Source organism: Pelodiscus sinensis, unplaced genomic scaffold (assembly GCF_049634645.1).
Source record: "Pelodiscus sinensis isolate JC-2024 unplaced genomic scaffold, ASM4963464v1 ctg85, whole genome shotgun sequence".
In the NCBI taxonomy this organism is placed as follows: Eukaryota; Metazoa; Chordata; order Testudines; family Trionychidae; genus Pelodiscus; species Pelodiscus sinensis.
The window spans coordinates 307,778-325,974 of record NW_027465930.1 but is presented as its reverse complement, the minus strand read 5'-3'; the positions used below and the strand labels follow the sequence as shown (position 1 = coordinate 325,974).

The window sequence follows — 18,197 nt, the reverse complement described above, 5'->3', positions numbered from 1 at the left end:
CCCAGTCCTTGATGCAGGCTCTAGCAGAGATGTTGCAGCTGCTGGTTTAAAAGTCCTTATTGCACATCCTAGGATCAGGATGGGTTCACAGGTCTTCTGGGCTCTTCAATCCCTGCAGTGCTGCCTCTGGGATGAAGTGCTGAGCTGAGAACAAAATGGCATCGACCACATGGCCTCTTTATACCCTTCCTGGCCTCTTCTAGTATGCAGCAGGTCACCTGGTCCTCAGCCTCTCTCTGCTGGCAGCTCTTGGGTCTCCGCCCTCCTGCTTTAGGTGTGTCCTTGGGCCATCAAGGGCCATTGTTCCACAGGGCTTCACTACTCAGCCTATCCATAGCAATGCTCAACCATATTCACAGAAATATTCAGCTTCCACACAGATTACAGATTCCTACCTACACACACAGACATTATACACTCACATAAATAGCGTACATAAGATCAACAAACAATAATCTCCCATTCAATACCCCACATGGCTCCCCCTACACCAATTTCTGGGGCCAACACCCCCACTTAGGGGTGCAGCAGCGATCTGGCTGCTTCCCTCCAATTCAGCAACGTGACACCCCCAACGCAAAATTGATGCAGGAAGCGATGCCAGTAACATCACTGAGGGCATCACAGGCCTCCCCCAACAAAATGGTGGCGTGCCTCAGTTTCCCTTCTCATACAGGACCTTCTGGTGGGAACCCTTTTTGTCCTGTAAGAAGTTCCAAGACCAGTTACAAGTGTTAACCACGAAATAGCAACATCACAATGTCCCCTTACATACCGTCTGTCGTTTGGTACATCTCCAGACAGATTACATGGTATTTTCATAAGCTCATGCACACTGTATACCGTTACAATTCTCTGCAACAACAACACATTGGTTACAAGAATTAACATCAGTAACAAGAACAATCCTATACCAGGTGTATACTGAAATTCTCCGTCAGGCCCCTTCTCTGGCCCCACACCATTGCAGTTTTGGCCCCTCAGGTTTAAACTGCAAATCTTCTTGGCCAAAGCAAGTCCTGCCCCTCCCCCTTGTCCTCTGGGCTCCAGGCCTGAAACCTCTGGCCTGCCCAAGACAAAGGGCTGGCTGGGCGTGACTCCCTGGCTCACAATGGCCCTGGAATTCTCCCCCTTCCCCCACTCAGTGGGGTAACAGCAGTGAGCTGTAGACTCCCAAGTCTCTCCTCTGTCCCTCTCTAACCTCTGTTTCCACATGGAACCAGATATCAACTTCCCTGATTGAGTATGAGTGTCCACTGTGTCCAGAGATGGGAGCATAACTGCCATCTCCTGCATCCTAGGGAGAGTGACCACACAGCTGTTCTGCTCTGCATACTTAGCTACCCAGCCCTTCTCCTGAATCTGAGACACTAACTTCCCACTCTCCTCATTCACCTGGGAACAATCCTGTCCCACACACACTGACTTCCCAGCAAGCTGGTCACACACAGTCACTGGGTTAGCAGCCTGCTCCAGTTCTCTGGCTGTTCCTGCCTCCTCTGGAACAACCCTCAGTCCCTCTGAGACCTCTCCACTACCCTCCACACTGGGTTTCCCTAAACCCAAGTCAGTGGAGTCACTGCTAACAGACAAGTTCTGTCTGTCAGGCACTGCAACAAGTGCCTCACACACCAAGCTGCTGCCTTTTACAGGCAGAGCTTTCTCCTGAATGCCTTCTCCAAGCCAGGCATCGTCACCTCTCTCAGTTACTGCAAACTGCTTGCTACAAGCACTGCCAGGACTCTCCTCCCTATGAGCTTCCTTAAGCAGCAGTTCACCCTTCTCTGGCTCTGCAGCAGCCTTGCCCTGCTGAGCCACAACCAACTCCTCCTGCAATTCCCTAACTCCCTGAGTTATCTCCAGCCCCTCTGGTGGATTCACAAACAATCCCCTCTCAGGCACACAGACAGACCCACCAGAGACAGGGTCAGAGGCATCTTCACTCCCTGTGCAACTCTCTAGATGGCTGTAAACGTCCACACCATCATTAGGCACCAGAGTTAACACACCCTCATTCTCTCCTTGTGCCCGGGCTAAGGGGTCTCCCTGCTCCCACAGAGTAGCTCCCCCCTCTGCCAGCAACACAGCAGCACCAGGCACAATATCAGGGTCACCACTGTCTGGTCTCTGGGGTTCTGGTAAAACACTGACTGACTCTACCTGAGTCACCTCATCCCTCTCCCCAGCAGACACAAAACTTGGGCCACCCCCTTCCTGGGCCTTAGCCATATCCAGACCCAACTCTGGGACAACCACACTGCTCTCAGCCTTCACAGGCTGTGGGGCACCTTCCTCAGACAAAGGAAGAAACTCTTCCCCATACACAGACAGACAACCAGAGACAGCTTCTCCCTTGTCCCAACACCCCTGGCTAATCTCAGGCATACAGCTAGCCACTGGGACAGCTTCCTTTACTGCCCCACTGCTACTTCCACCAGCCAAATTGCCAGCTAGCACACACTGTGCTTCTTCACACAAATCAATTTCAGCTTGTGCAGGTTCAATTCCACAAACCTCACCAGCCACCAACTCCTCAACTAAAACTTCACTCTGGCCAGCCACTCCAGGCTGCCCCAGAGAAACATTTCCCTGATTTCTGGGCTCTTCCTGCCCTGGTTCTGATTCCAGCCTCACCTCTGAGGCATCAGACGGGCCCTCACCCACAGGCTCACTGCCCCCCTGCACAGACACACAGCCGTCTGCCACAGGCACCCATGTAGAGACACTTTCCCCTTGGTTACAGGGAGACTGACCAGCTCCAGGAAACTTTCCATACCCACATGCACCCCCTTCCCAAACCTCCCTGTTAGCTACAGGTAACACAAAAGGTTTGCATTTACACATGCTTTGGGGTTGGGTTCTCACATCAGCTGGGTAAAATACCATATCATAAGCCATATCATATGGCATATCATAAGCACACCGCATACCCACAGAGTTATACATTGAACCTTCAGGAGAATACAGTCTCTCTTGTTCTTTTAGTCTCTTAAGCTGGAGGTCAAGTCTAGCATTTTCCTCCTTGGCTAGGGCCATCTTCTTTGCATGCTCTGCCATTTCCTTAAGCTGACGTCTGGCCCTTTCTGCCCTTCTCTCTGCATACTCTGCCATTCTCTCTGCATGTTCTGCTTTTCTCATCTCAAGTTCCCGATCCATCTCCTTTTAGCAATTTCTTCATCTGCCTTCTGCCTTCTTTCAGCAGCTTCCCTGGCTCACTTCTGATCCCTTTCATTCACATCTCTGGTTAGTAACAACACTACCAGATCTAATTTAGAGGCCCTTTTCCTAAAGGCAATGCCTCTCCCCAAGCACAAATCCTTCAGAGCACTTTTGCTCAGACTCTCATATAATTCCGGGATCATCGCAGCGGCTCTTTAATCAACCAAACTCTCAACACCAAAAATCAAATTTAGACAGCGTGGGGTCCTGATCCCAAAGCTCAATTGACCAAGATCTGTGGATCCTGCCGACTACGCTACTGTGACAGACCGGGCCGTATCTGGGCACAGCTTAGGGCGTCCGCTCAGGGCGAATTGCTCAAATCCGGGGCTTCTTACAGCCCCCTTGACTGGTGACCTCTCCAAACAGGCCACAAACCAGTCCCACAGAGCGCTTCGGCAACCTGCCTGAAGCCTCCCGAGCAAAACCCCTCCGACACCCCAGCAATATCCGTGCCCCAGATGGCCCCGGGCCTATACACAGGTGGGGGGTCCTAGCACCCAATCCCACCTACCCCGAACAAGTTCTGTCCGGTTCCAAGAAACCAGCCACAGATCCCTGGTCAATTTACCCTCTGGACCTTACCCACAAATCACGCTGGGCCAATCCTTTAGAATCTATATCTAAAGGTTTATTACCACAAGAAAGAAAAGCATGAGAGTAAGGTTATTAAAGTACAGTACGTTACATGCACCGAATCTCCCAGTCCTCGATGCAGGCTCTAGCAGAGATGTTGCAGCTGCTGGTTTAAAAGTTCTTATTGCACATCCTACGATCAGGATGGGTTCACAGGTCTTCCGGGCTCTTCAATCCCTGCAATGCTGCCTCTGGGATGAAGTGCTGAGCTGAGAACAAAATGGCATCGACCACATGGCCTCTTTATACCCTTCCTGGCCTCTTCTAGTATGCAGCAGGTCACCTGGTCCTCAGCCTCTCTCTGCTGGCAGCTCTTGGGTCTCCGCCCTCCTGCTTTAGGTGTGTCTTTGGGCCATCAAGGGCCATTGTTCCACAGGGCTTCACTACTCAGCCTGTCCATAGCAATGCTCAACCATATTCACAGAAATATTCAGCTTCCACACAGATTACAGATTCCTACCTACACACATGGACATTATACACTCACATAAATAGCGTACATAAGATCAACAAACAATAATCTCCCATTCAATACCCCACATGGCCCCCCTACACCAATTTCTGGGGCCAACACCCCCACTTAGGGGTGCAGCAGCGATCTGGCTGCTTCCCTCCAATTCAGCAACGTGACACCCTGGCAGCTACTGATGGGCGGCAGCAGCAGGTGGTGTCCGAGAGCCAACAGGTTGGTGGTGGAGAGATGCGATGAGCCACCAGCAGGGGGCGGGCGCAGGGCAAGGGGCGGTCCAGCAGGGGGCGGGCGCAGGGCACCTGTGATGTAGTTGGGGGCTGTCCACTCCCCTGGCCCTGGGTCCACGCTGGTCGGCTGTTCCCTGGTTGCTGTGTGGGCTGTGGGTGACCCCTACTGGCCGGTGTCCGTAGCACTGCCCGGGGGGAGCGGGGGTGTCGCCCTGAGGGTTGTCACATCCCGGGGGGTTCCCACCTGACCAGGGAAGGGTTTGACCAAAGGAAGGGTGTGGCTTGGGGAGGGGACAGTCGGAGTGTGGGGAAGCCTGGAGGAAGGAGACTAAGCGGATTGCTGGGGGGTCAGGGGCCTGCGTACCCCTGCCCCAAGGGTCTGAGGCTGCCTGTCCTGACTCCTGTGTGCACATCACACCTGTGCCGGGCTGTATCTCTGAGCAGCAATAAACCCTCCATATTCTACTGGCTGGCGGAGTCACATCTTGCTGCGGACGGGGGTGCCGGGGGGGGGGTCCCCGACGCGCCGTCACGGCACCGTTGTGGGCGTCCGTTCAGGGCAAATTGCTCAAAACCAGGGCAACTTCCAGCCCACAAGTGGAGTTGTTTCCCATATAGACAACAAACCAGCCACACCGAGCACGTCAGCTGCTAACCTGGTCAGCAGGAAGCCTCACAAGCAAAACCGCTCCCCAGACCCCTGTGCCACAATCAGACCCAGGCCGTACACAGGCGAGAGGCGATAACCCACCTCCCCAACTCCAAACAGGCTGTCCCTGGCCCAAAGGGCCGGCCACACTCCCAGGGCAATTTACACCTTGGATCACACCCGAAGGAGGCCGCTGCGCCCGTCCGTTAATCTAAATTCTACAAGGATTTATTACTAAAAGAAAGAAAAGGCCGAGAGTGGGATTGTTAGGGAGAATCCATCACATACAGGACGTCCCCACTAGAAGTCGCCCCGGTGTACATCCCTTTCACGCTGAAGTCGCTGACGTCTGTAGGAACTGACGCGCTGTAAGTCCTCCCATTCCCCGCTATACGTCGTGCAAAACACTCGCCCCGATTTGCTGAAATGGAAGTCAGCCGCGAGAAAAACATTCCCGCTTTAAGTTGTCTCGCTATAAATCCAAGTTTTTTGGAACGTCTCCTGGACTTCTAGCGAGGACGGCCTGTCCGTCAGCCCCAAGATCTTCACGCAGGCTCTGAGCAGAGCAGTTACAAACGGCTAATTTAAAAGTCTCTGGTGCCCATCCTGTGCCAGGACGGGGCGGCCTCCTTCCCGCTCGCTGCCCCCGCAAGGCTGCACCTGGGATCAGACGAGATGGAGACGCCTCCTGGGATTTTTATATTCCTGGTGTCTCCCAGATTGGAGCTGGTCACATGGTCCAGTGACCTGTCTGGGTTCCACATGCCGGCAGCCAAGAGGCACTGGCCAGTCTGCAGGTTCCCAGACGCATCCCTCAGGTGAGTACTGGCCACAGAGCCGTTGTCCTTGGAGCAGGGCTAGCTAGCACGGCCAGACGCTGAACAGTCCTTCCTCACAACAGGCCCGTTGCTCCTCCCGCACAGAGCGCACTCCCAGGGAGCACAGGGCCCAGAGCCCTAACTCCACACTCAGGCATCACACACACAATCAGTAGAACAGAAGCTGCATTTGACATCGCAAGGCCACTTTGTACCGAATTTGGGGACAACACCCCCCGTGGGTGCATTAGGGAGATATCTGCTCTCTTTAAAATCCAATAGCGTGACAGGCGGCACAGAGGGGTGGCCCAGCGGTGCAGGGTGGCGAGGGGCAGCCTAGTGGGGCGGCGCGGGGGGGCCCAGCGGGGAGGCACGAGCAGGTGGGTGGCGAGCGACTAGCAGAAGGAGTAAGATGCCTCTTTACCTTCCCCCACTCGGGACAGGGGGTGACTCTGCAGCTGCCCCTCTGAACTCTGGGTTCACACTGTGCGCTCGCCAGGGGACGCGCTGCCTCTCCGAGGTGCCCGGGGCGGGTGTGAATTTCCCAGCTGACCAGGTGGGGCTGGAGCCAGGCCTGCGTTGCTGGACGGAGAGGTGCCCCTCGATATTGATGGAGAGACGCCCTGCAATACCTGGCAGAAAGGCTCCACCAGGACTCCAGCCGGCCGGCGCCTGTTCCTGGCTCCCCTGCCCTCCCAGCCGCTCTACAAAGCCCGCCGGTTCCCTTCCCGGGGTGCAATCGCAGCCGTGCCGTGCCCAGCTTCCAGGCACCCGCTGTCCCGCTGCGCTGAGCGGTTCCAGCAGGCTCCGTCTCGGGCTGAACGGCCACATCCCGCTCACCCAGCCGCGGAACAGCCTCCCGCCCGCCAGCTGAGGGCTGTCAAAGGGTCCGTGCCCCACTGGCTGTGAAACAGACCGGCCTCCCGCCCCCCAGGTGAGGGCTGTCAAAGGGTCCGTGCCCCACTGGCTGTGAAACAGACCGGCCTTCCACCCCCCAGGTGAGGGCTGTCAAAGGGTCCGTGCCCCACTGGCTGTGAAACAGACCGGCCTCCCGCCCCCCAGGTGAGGGCTGTCAAAGGGTCCGTGCCCCACTGGCTGTGAAACAGACCGGCCTCCCGCCTGCCAGGTGAGGGCTGTCAAAGGGTCCGTGCCCCACTGGCTGTGAAACAGACCGGCCTCCCGCCCCCCAGGTGAGGGCTGTCAAAGGGTCCGTGCCCCACTGGCTGTGAAACAGACCGGCCTCCCGCCCCCCAGGTGAGGGCTGTCAAAGGGTCCGTGCCCCACTGGCTGTGAAACAGACCGGCCTCCCGCCTGCCAGGTGAGGGCTGTCAAAGGGTCCGTGCCCCACTGGCTGTGAAACAGACCGGCCTCCCGCCCCCCAGGTGAGGGCTGTCAAAGGGTCCGTGCCCCACTGGCTGTGAAACAGACCGGCCTCCCGCCCCCCAGGTGAGGGCTGTCAAAGGGTCCGTGCCCCACTGGCTGTGAAACAGACCGGCCTCCCGCCTGCCAGGTGAGGGCTGTCAAAGGGTCCGTGCCCCACTGGCTGTGAAACAGACCGGCCTTCCACACGCCAGCCCCAGGATCCCGCCAGCTCAATCAACGGCTCCAGCAGCACCCGGCTCTCCCGCCTGCACCCGAGACAGGGGCATCCGCCGCTCTCTAGCCACTGCCTCGCCGCCTCCAGCAGAGCCAGGCAGACACGGCAAGGGGGCCTAAGCTTCCCAGCATCCGAACCCTCCTCCTCCCACACTGGGGGGGTAGACCCGCCTTGCCCAGAGCTGCCCCCCCCGGCACTGCACAGCTGCCGTCGCCTTGGGCGGCACAGTTCCCAGGTGCGTGGCGGAGTCCCACACCGCTCTCCAGCTCTGGGGCACTTCGGGCATCTGAGGAAACCATTCTAATCCCCCGGGCGTCTCTCACTGCGCTTCAAGTGCAGGGCGCTGTCCCCATCACACAGAGGGGGAAACTGAGGCACGGAGCAAGGACGCAAGTTACCCAAGGTCCAGAGTCGTCCTGTTCACAGGATGGTTTGGGGTGGCCACCCCAGGCCCTGCGCTGGCTGCCTCAGCCGTCCTACAAGAGGACCCGTGGGGTCACCAGGGGGCCTGGAATGGGGTGGAAGGAGGGATCGCCCCCCCCAACACACACTTATCAGAACAGCAGGAAGCAGTGTGCCCCGGCCGAAGGGCGCCCCGCTTCCTGCCGCCACCAGGAAGTGGCAGCCTGCTGGGTCGCTCTGGCTCCCTCCCGCTGCAATGGGGGGCGCATCCCCCGCTGCTGCACCGCCCAGGTAAGCCCCTGGCTCACATTGCTGGAGGGATGCGCCAGGCAATGGGGCAGAGCAGAGGTGGGAGGGGCAGGGTGGGAGCAGAACAAGCTTGGGGGAAGGGGTGGAACACAGGTGGGGGGTTGCCCCAGGCCTAGGGACACAGCCGGCCCGTGTCAGAGCTGGGAACTGACCCCATCTCCTAAGTAGCTGCCCAAGGGCTTACCCACTAGGCCACGCTGCCTCCTGCCAGCACAGGCTCTGAATGCAGCACTCAGCCACAGGCACAGGGAGCCAGGCCAGCTGCCCCCACGCACACAAGGAGCCTGCAGGGGGTGCTCATGGGACAGGCTGACCCAGGGCAGCACCGCCCCCCATTAGCACCAAACCCAGCCCAGAAAGGGCAGAGGGGCCTTAGGCCCCCTGCAGCCCTGCCAGCCCCATGGGGGGGGGGAGGGCATCCAGTCAGGACCAGCCCACCCCAGAACCACACCTCTCTCTGGGCCTGCCTCCTTCTGTGCCCCCAGCCCAGAGCGCAGGGGTTGGCACCCCCCACTTCCCCGCCCCAGAGCATGGGGGCACCCCAGGGGTCAGTGACCCCAGCACCTCCCCCACCCCAGAGCCCGGGGTCCCCAGGGGGGTCAGTGACCCCAACACCTCCCCCGCCCCAGAGCCCGGGGTCCCCAGGGGGTCAGTGACCCCAACACCTCCCCCGCCCCAGAGCCCGGGGTCCCCAGGGGGGTCAGCGACCTCAGCACCTCCCCCGCCCCAGAGCACGGGGTCCCCAGGGGGGTCAGTGACCCAGCACCTCCCCCACCCCAGAGCCCGGGGTCCCCAGGGGGGTCAGTGACCCCAACACCTCCCCCGCCCCAGAGCCCGGGGTCCCCAGGGGGGTCAGTGACCCCAACACCTCCCCCGCCCCAGAGCACGGGGTCCCCAGGGGGGTCAGTGACCCCAGCACCTCCCCCGCCCCAGAGCACGGGGTCCCCAGGGGGGTCAGTGACCCCAACACCTCCCCCGCCCCAGAGCACGGGGTCCCCAGGGGGGTCAGTGACCCAGCACCCCCAGAGCACGGCCCCCCCTTACCTCCCCGCCGCCTGCCCGGGGGGGGCTGCTCGCCCACGTCGCCCCCCCGCTGCCTCCGGCCACTGCTCATCGCCGCGCGGAGCCAGCTCACGGCCAGCTGGGAGCCAACGCCCGCCCCCCCGCCGCCTCCCCATTGGCTCGGCCTCCGCTGCCCATTGGCCAGAACCGCCGTCGCTCCACTCCTGGCGTGGGCGGGGAAGAGGCGTGGAGCGGCGAGGCGCGGGGAACCCTGGGAAATGTAGTTCCTCGGGAGCTGAGCGCCTTGGCTTGAGTCCTGGGGACGGGAGGTGCATGGGTGAGGGGGCGGGATGGGGGTGCACGGATGTGGATCTGGGGAGCGAGGGGTGGGGAGTGCCTGGGTGAGGGGTGTGGGTGAGGGTCTGGAAGGTGAGGGGGTGGGGAGTGCGTGGGTGGAGGGAGGGGGTCTGGAGGGTGAGGGGTATACGGGGCTGTGGGGTGCATGGGTGAGGGTCTGGAAGGTGAGGGGGTGGGGAGGGTGAGGGGTATATGGAGCTGTGGGGTGCATGGGTGAGGGTGTGGCGGGTGAGGGGTATACGGGGCTGTGGGGTGCATGGGTGAGGGTCTGGAGGGTGAGGGGGCGGGGAGGGCGAGGGGTATATGGAGCTGTGGGGTGCATGGGTGAGGGTCTGGAGGGTGAGGGGCGGGGAGGGCGAGGGGTATATGGAGCTGTGGGGTGCATGGGTGAGGGTCTGGAGGGTGAGGGGCGGGGAGGGTGAGGGGTATACGGGGCTGTGGGGTGCATGGGTGAGGGTCTGGAGGGTGAGGGGGTGGGGAGGGTGAGGGGTATACGGGGCTGTGGGGTGCATGGGGAGGGGTATATGGAGCTGTGGGGTGCATGGGTGAGGGTCTGGAGGGTGAGGGGGCGGGGAGGGCGAGGGGTATATGGAGCTGTGGGGTGCATGGGTGAGGGTCTGGAGGGTGAGGGGAATATGGAGCTGTGGGGTGCATGGGTGAGGGTGTGGCGGGTGAGGGGTATACGGGGCTGTGGGGTGCATGGGTGAGGGTCTGGAGGGTGAGGGGGCGGGGAGGGTGAGGGGTATATGGGGCTGTGGGGTGCATGGGCGAGGGGCGGGGAGGGGGAGGGGTATATGGAGCTGTGGGGTGCATGCGTGAGGGTCTGGAGGGTGAGGGTCTGGAGGGTGAGGGGTATATGGAGCTGTGGGGTGCATGGGTGAGGGTCTGGAGGGTGAGGGGTGGGGAGGGTGAGGGGTATATGGAGCTGTGGGGTGCATGGGTGAGGGTCTGGAGGGTGAGGGGGCAGGGAGTGCCTGGGTGGGTGGTGCATGGGCGGGGGAGGGGGGCTGAGACTCTGGAGGGTGATTGCTTGCCAGCTAGGACTTGCTACAGCTCCCCAGGTGACTGTGCCTACACCAGCCACGTGCGCGAGACCTGGTATCCCTGCCACGCTGGCGTTTGACGAAGAGCCAGAGACTAGTGGCCAAGAGTTCGCAGTGACGTCTGGATTCAGACATGTAACCACTAGGCCCCATGACCCCCGATCCAAGGGGGACACAGGAACCCACCTGCTTGTGAGGCCCTGTGCCTTGGGGGCTGAGCTTCCCAGAGAGAGGGGCCGGGCAGGGTGCGTGAAGCTCTGGTTCTGCCCGGGCAGCTGAGTCCCACACTGGCGAGAGACACCTGTTGCAACCCCTTGAGCAGGTCTGGGCGCGGTGCCTGGCAAAGGGGGGCTAAGAGCCGAGCTTGACCCTGGCCTGGTCCCCCCACAGGCCGGCCGTTGTCATGGGAACCGGAGCGCCCAGAGCAGCTGGATGAAGGCCCGTAAGCATCACTCTGCTCTACGATGGAGTGAGCCGGCCTAGGGAAATAACACGTCACCATAGCGCCCTGGGAATAAGGGTTCCTGTTTGCCAAGGCCCCAGAACAGGGGGTGGGCTGGGGAGAAGCCAGGCAGGGCAAGGGAGCCTAGACTGGGTGTCTAATGAAACGTTTCCAGAGGGCCGTGCCCGTTTCTGCCCTAGGAAGCCAGTAGCGCCCTGCCTCTGGTATCTCACTTCCTTTCTTGTGACACTTCCTTGGCGGCCGGACCACAAACTATTCTCTGTTCTGCCGCAGCCAAGTCCTTCTGCACCCTCCTGGCCACGCTGGCCATCAGCAGAGCTGTGCCTTCTCCTCCCTGCCCCACCAACCCTGGCCACTGCGGCTTTCCAGTGACCCCTCACCCCTGTGGCTGGGGCAGATCCATCCGTCCTGGTGCCTCGCCACCCGCAGCTTTTCGCCAGACCTTTGCCAGCTTGGTCTGCAGTTCGAGGCCACTGCAGGGTGGGGAACAGGGATCTGGCGGATGGAGGAGGTTTGGAACACCCGCAAATGTTCCAACTCTGCCCCACGGCTGGGGAGCCGGCTTGGGTGGGGGCCGCTGACCCACAGAGAACTCGGGGGGCTACACACAGGTGAGAAGCAACAATCGCCCCCCCACGGACAAGGCTTCTGACTGAAAGGAGAAAGGCCCTCCCCACATTCCCCCCCCGAACCTGGGGGGACCCAGGCTAGTAGATTTTGTGGGCTCCAGCTTTGTGGGGGGGGGCAGCAGAGGGGCTGGAGGGCCAACACGGGCTCCCCAATACGGGGGGGGGGCAAAGGCCAGGCTTGTGGCTCCCCGCCGCTGCTTTGCACGCACGGAGCTGCTTGGATGCAGCTGCCGGGGTGGGGAGAGCGTGTGGGCGGGGGCACGGGCAGGGGGGGTATTTGGTCCTTATCCCAGGGCACAGGCTGGCTCTTGTAGAAACACGCCAGAGGCTCATTCATGCCCAAGCAGAGCAGACACAGAGGCTGGGGGTCCGAGGGAGGAAGGGTGCAGGAAAGGGTGTTGGGAGCTGGTGGGGTTGCAGGATTTGGGAGGGAGGGTGCAGGAGTGGGTGGTGGGTGCTGGTGGGGGTGCAGGGTATGGGAGGGAGGGTGCAGGAGTGGGTGGTGGGCGCTGGTGGGGGTGCAGAGTCTGGGAGGAGGGTACAGGAGAGGGTGGTGGGCGCTGGTGGGGGTGCAGAGTCTGGGAGGAGGGTGCAGGAGCAGGTGGTGGGCGCTGGTGGGAGTGCAGGGTCTGGGAGGGAGGGGGCAGGAGTGGGTGGTGGGCGCTGGTGGGGGTGCAGAGTCTGGGAGGGAGGGTGCAGGAGAGGGTGGTGGGCGCTGGTGGGGGTGCAGGGTCTGGGAGGGAGGGTGCAGGAGAGGGTGGTGGGCACTGGTGGGGGTGCAGGGTCTGGGAGAGAGGGAGGGTGCAGGAGAGGGTGGTGGGCACTGGTGGGGGTGCAGGGTTTGGGAGGGAGGGTGCAGGAGAGGGTGGTGGGCGCTGGTGGGGGTGCAGGCGAGGGTGGTGGGCGCTGGTGGGGGTGCAGGAGAGGGTGGTGGGCGCTGGTGGGGGTGCAGGGTCTGGGAGGGAGGGTGCAGGAGAGGGTGGTGGGCGCTGGTGGGGGTGCAGGGTCTGGGAGGGAGGGAGGGTGCAGGAGAGGGTGGTGGGCGCTGGTGGGGGTGCAGGGTCTGGGAGGGAGGGTGCAGGAGAGGATGGTGGGCACTGGTGGGGGTGCAGGAGAGGGTGGTGGGCGCTGGTGGGGGTGCAGGGTCTGGGAGGGAGGGAGGGTGCAGGAGAGGGTGGTGGGCGCTGGTGGGGGTGCAGGGTCTGGGAGGGAGGGTGCAGGAGAGGGTGGTGGGCGCTGGTGGGGGTGCAGGGTCTGGGAGGAGGGTGCAGGAGAGGGTGGTGGGCGCTGGTGGGGGTGCAGGGTCTGGGAGGGAGGGTGCAGGAGAGGGTGGTGGGCACTGGTGGGGGTTCAGGGTCTGGGAGGGAGGGTGCAGGAGAGGGTGGTGGGCGCTGGTGGGGGTGCAGGATCTGGGAGGCAGGGTGCAGGAGAGGGTGGTGGGCGCTGGTGGGGGTGCAGGATCTGGGAGGCAGGGTGCAGGAGAGGGTGGTGGGCGCTGGTGGGGGTGCAGGATCTGGGAGGCAGGGTGCAGGAGCGGGTGGTGGGCGCTGGTGGGGGTGCAGGGTCTGGGAGGGAGGGAGGGTGCAGGAGAGGGTGGTGGGCACTGGTGGGGGTGCAGGGTCTGGGAGGGAGGGTGCAGGAGTGGGTGGTGGGCGCTGGTGGGGGTGCAGGGTCTGGGAGGGAGGGTGCAGGAGAGGGTGGTGGGCGCTGGTGGGGGTGCAGGGTCTGGGAGGGAGGGAGGGTGCAGGAGAGGGTGGTGGGCGCTGGTGGGGGTGCAGGGTCTGGGAGGGAGGGAGGGTGCAGGTGGGAGGGCCGGGGGTATGTGAGGGGACAAGGAATTGGGGCATTTATCGGGCACACCTCCCGTTTGGTGGGGGATCAGGTGGTTCTGTGCCTCCCTGCACTCGCAGGCACCGCTCGCCGCATGTACCGGCACCCACGGAACTGCAGTGCCCCTCCCCCCCCCCGGCTGCCTCTGTATCAGGTTTTAAGCCAGCTCCCCGTGCGAACGGCTCCCACCTGCCCCGCTGCCCAGTTCTAGGTGCCCCGCTTAGCACGCTATGGGGACATGGGAGACAGTCCTTGGGAGGAAGAGCAGGAAAAGGTCGTGTGGGTGGCCGGTGGCACGTACGTGAAGGGACGTGTGGAGTCAAATGAAGTAAAAACCTTAAATGAACCAACCTGCCCCACAGAACCTCTGTGGCGAGTAAGTCCAGGCTCCAAGAACAGGAAGACGGCAGCAGGGATCTATCACCGACCCCGACCAGGTGTGACGGCGAGTCGGGTTCCTCCGATCCTGCCGCCCCGTAGCAGCAAGAACAGGCTCCGCCAGCCGGTAGAATTGAGGGGTTATTGCTTCTCCCGGATACAGCCCAGCACAGACGTGATGTGTCTACAGGAGTCTGGGCCAGGATTCCCCTGACCCCTTGAGATGGGTCCCTGGGCCCCTAGATTCCAGCCCCCTCCTTAGACTGGTTCCTTCATGACTCCAGCCCAAGACTGACCCTTCCCCCAAAACCCACTTCCTAGTTCACTCGCTGCCCTCAACCGGTCAGACCGGTTGGGTCTTAGGCCGCCCACCTGCTGGGCAGTGCTCCGGACACCGGCCAGTAGGGGTCACCCACAGCCCGACCAGCAAGGTACTGACGCTCCATCACATCAGGATGTGCTAGGGACTGTGAAATGCTCCGGGAGACTAGAGAGGCGATCAAAATAAAAAACTGGATAACGGTGGGGGATTTCAACTATCCCCATACTGACGGGGTACGCGGCACCTCAGGGCGGGATGCCTTAAATGACAGCTGCTTGGAGGGGCTTGGGCTGGAACCCACAAGGGGAGAGGCAGGTTTTGATTTCATCTCAGTGGAGCACAGGATCAGGTCCAAGAGGTGAGGTTAGCTGGACTGCTGGGTAATACTGACCATAATATAACTACATTTAACATCTGTCCCGACGGCTGGGAAAACTCCGCAGCAGCCCAGCACTGCAGCCCGGAATTTCAGAAAGGGGAAGTACCCAGAATGCGGATGTTGCACGGAAACGGAAAGGCACGGGGCCAAAAGTGAAATGCACGGAACCTTGTAAAAAACGCCGTAACAGAAGCTCAACTGAAGTGCGTACCCCAAAGTAAAAACCAGAGTAAGAGAACCAAGCGGTGCCACCGTGGCTAGCCACCAAAACGGCAGCAGCGAGAGGCAACTAGGCCTCCTTTGAGAACTGTCATTCATGTTAAAATTCGACACTCTCCGGGAAGGAATGAACAAACACTCAAACTATCTTACCCATTACCAAGCTAGCTTCCCCAATTATCACCTCTAATACCATTAGCTCACAGACATCCCACTCTCCCCACCTCTAATATCATCAATTCACAGACACTTACCTTCCTTCCTCCCCCCCCCCCCGCATCCCCCTCCTGTTCTGCAATGTGATTTGTCCTTTTCATGTGTGTTCATTTTTTTTAATTGTATCCTTTGGTATATATGGTTGTGACTATTTTCTTCCACTATTTGATCTGAGGAAGTGGGTCTGGCCCACGAAAGCTCATCATCTAATAAACCATCTTGTTAGTCTTTACAGTGCTACATTGTGCTGCATTTTGCTTCAGCTACACCAGACTAACACGGCTACATTTCTATCACTACTCCTTTGAGAAGGGAAGTTAAACCCTAGTGAGGAAAACGGAAACGAGCCAACACGCTGGCGACTGGAGTGTAACAATATCATTAGGCTGAAAAGAAATTGGAAGACCAGCTAGTCAAAACCTCAACAAGTAACAGTAAAAACATTTGCCGGAGCGCGAGGAGCCGGTTTAACCGCTGCCGGGCGGAGCTCTGGACGATGGAGATGCAACAGGCGCACTCCGGGACAATCCGGCTTCACGGCTGAGGACGTGGGGGAGATTCCCACATTGAGGGGTCAGGAGAGGAGGTTTTGGAACCAATGGATACGTCACGGGGACCAGGCCGGCCGACGGGGGGCGGGGCAAAGAGGGCAGGGCCTGGCAATTTAGCAGCATCTAGTCCTTTTACATTGTTGGAAAAGCGCTGCCCAGCATGCGCCAGCCAGCACTCAGAGCTGGGGGGGACGCACCATGCTCCAGGCAGGCGGCCCTTGGCCCCGCCCCTTCTGCCCTTGGCCCGCCCTTCTGCCCTTGGCCCCGCCCCTTCTGCCCTTGGCCCCGCCCCTTCTGGGAGCATGGAGCCTTCCCCCTTGGCCAGGGTCCCGCGGAGGCTGGGAAGTCGGCTGAGCAGGCCCTAATGGTACCACCCGAGAGGCCCGAAGGCCTCGGGAGCGAAGTGGCAGAACCACTCGCTGCCTTGCTCCCTCTCAGCACAATCACCTTCTGCAGCAGAAGACGGGAGGGTCGCTCGTGCGACGCGGATGCTCCGGAGGCGACCCTGGGCATGGCAGGCCTGTCCTGCCTGTGGTGCCGGCCGACGGCCAGCGGCGCTCTGGGGGGTCTCTGCATCTGGCTGCCAGGAGCCTGACGGTTACCGGCTGTGAGCAAGGGGGCAGTTGCGGGGGTTCAGAGCGGGGCTCTCAGAGCCCCGGGGAGTTCCTGGTTCAATGTGGCAAGAGGAGGGGGCGTCTGTCATTGCAGGGAACGGCCCAGAACTGGAGCCCCGGCGACTGGCCAGGCAGACCCAGCTCGGGGGGCAGGGCCGGGTCTGGCCGGAGGGAGGCCAATGGGCTGAGGGGAGACCTCGGTGCCCTGCCCAGCTGGTCGCAGCCAGGAGAGTAGATGGACGGAGGAGGGGGGCCCAGGTGACCCTGTTACCTGGACAGAAGACACAGGCCGGGGGAGGGGCTGCTGGGGGGATACTGGAGGCTCAGCTGGAAGGGGGGGGCTGGTCTGGACAGGGGCGGAGCAGGCAGAGCCCCCCTGGCCGCAGGGCAGACGCAGGCAGGCTGGGCTGGGCTGGGGGGGGGGGGCAGGCTGAGAGGCCTGAGGGGAGGGTTTCCAGATGGTCTCCCAAAAAATCCCGAACACGCAGGCTAACGATGTGTGGCGCCTGCTGTGGTTAATACTTACCGTCCTTCTAACAGTCTGCGTCCTCCCCCGTCTCTGCGTCAGGAGGGTTAGAAGTGATTGTGCAAATGCGCGGCCATTCCATTGCTTTCTAGTCCCCTAGCTAAGCCTTTGGCAGCATTTAGAAGATCCTGCCGCTGAAGTGACTGCGGAGAGCTCCCGGCGCCGATCGCGCCCGCCTCCCGGCCACTCCCCTGCCCCCACTGGGATTCTGACGCGCCCAGAGCGGAGATCGCGGCCCGGCCCGGCCTCCCAGCCGCTCCCCCCGCCCCCGCCAGGCTTCAGTCCGGTGCGCAGCCAGAAAAATCAGAAAATACCGCACACGGCACACCGCACACCGCACACGGCACACGGCACAGCGCACACCGCACACCGCACGCGGCACGCCGCACGCCGCACGCCGCACGCCGCACACGGCACACGGCACAGCGCACGCCGCACGCCGCACACGGCACACGGCACAGCGCACACCGCACGCGGCACGCCGCACGCCGCACGCCACACGGCACACGGCACAGCGCACGCCGCACGCCGCACACGGCACACGGCACACGGCACACCGCACAGCGCACACCGCACACCGCACAGCGCACACCGCACACCGCACAGCGCACACCGCACAGCGCACACCGCACACCGCACAGCGCACAGCGCACACCGCACACCGCACACCGCACACCGCACACGCACAGCGCACACCGCACACCGCACAGCGCACACCGCACACCGCACACCGCACACCGCACACCGCACACGGCACACCGCATGTGTTCGGTATTTTCTGGGTTTTTTACCAGACAAAGAGTGCAAATACTGGACTGTCCGGTAGAACACCAGGCACCTGGCAACCCGACCTGAGGGATCCTTTGCTGTGTTCAAAGCTCCATAACCCCCGTTTGGTGCTGGCTGGGAGTCGCTCTGGGCTGGAGAACAGGGTGCACTGGCCCCTTTGGCAGCGGGGCCCCGGGGGCCAGAGGGAGTGACCCCCAAGGAGGCTCACAGCAGCAGCAGACGTGCTGACGACCCTGAGAGGCACCGTCGCGGGGGCAGAGGGATAGACCCCTAGGTGGAAGTGGGCTCCCCGAGAAGGCCCGCTCCGTGCCCGCTCTGTACCCGCTCTGTGCCCGCTCCGTGCCCGCTCTGTGCCCGCTCTGTGCCCGCTCTGTCTCTGGCTCCATGCCCACTCTGTGCCTGCTCGATCTGTGACCGCTCCGTCTGTGACTCCGTGCCCGCTCCGTCCGTGGCTCCATGCCTGCTCCATGCCTGCTCTGTGCCCACTCCATCTGTGGCTCTGTGCCCACTCTGTCCCCGCTCCGTCCATGACTCCATACCCACTCCGTAC

At 61.5% G+C, this 18,197-nt stretch overlaps 1 protein-coding gene across 3 annotated transcripts in view; it reads right to left on the bottom strand.

Moving 5' to 3' along the window:
* The window catches only part of LOC106732300 (TBC1 domain family member 20-like), a 35,707-nt gene extending 26,189 nt beyond the window's left edge, over positions 1-9,518 (bottom strand). For 2 of the 3 annotated variants that reach the window (XM_075916821.1, XM_075916822.1), the window contains exon 1: positions 9,374-9,518. In XM_075916821.1, the coding sequence (XP_075772936.1) occupies positions 9,374-9,443 (70 nt within the window). In that variant the 5' untranslated portion in view covers positions 9,444-9,518. Of the gene's footprint in view, positions 1-6,445; positions 8,005-9,373 lie in introns of those variants that run through there. The other variant, XM_075916820.1, reaches the window with a different exon arrangement.
* Positions 9,519-18,197: the final 8,679 nt, after the last annotated feature.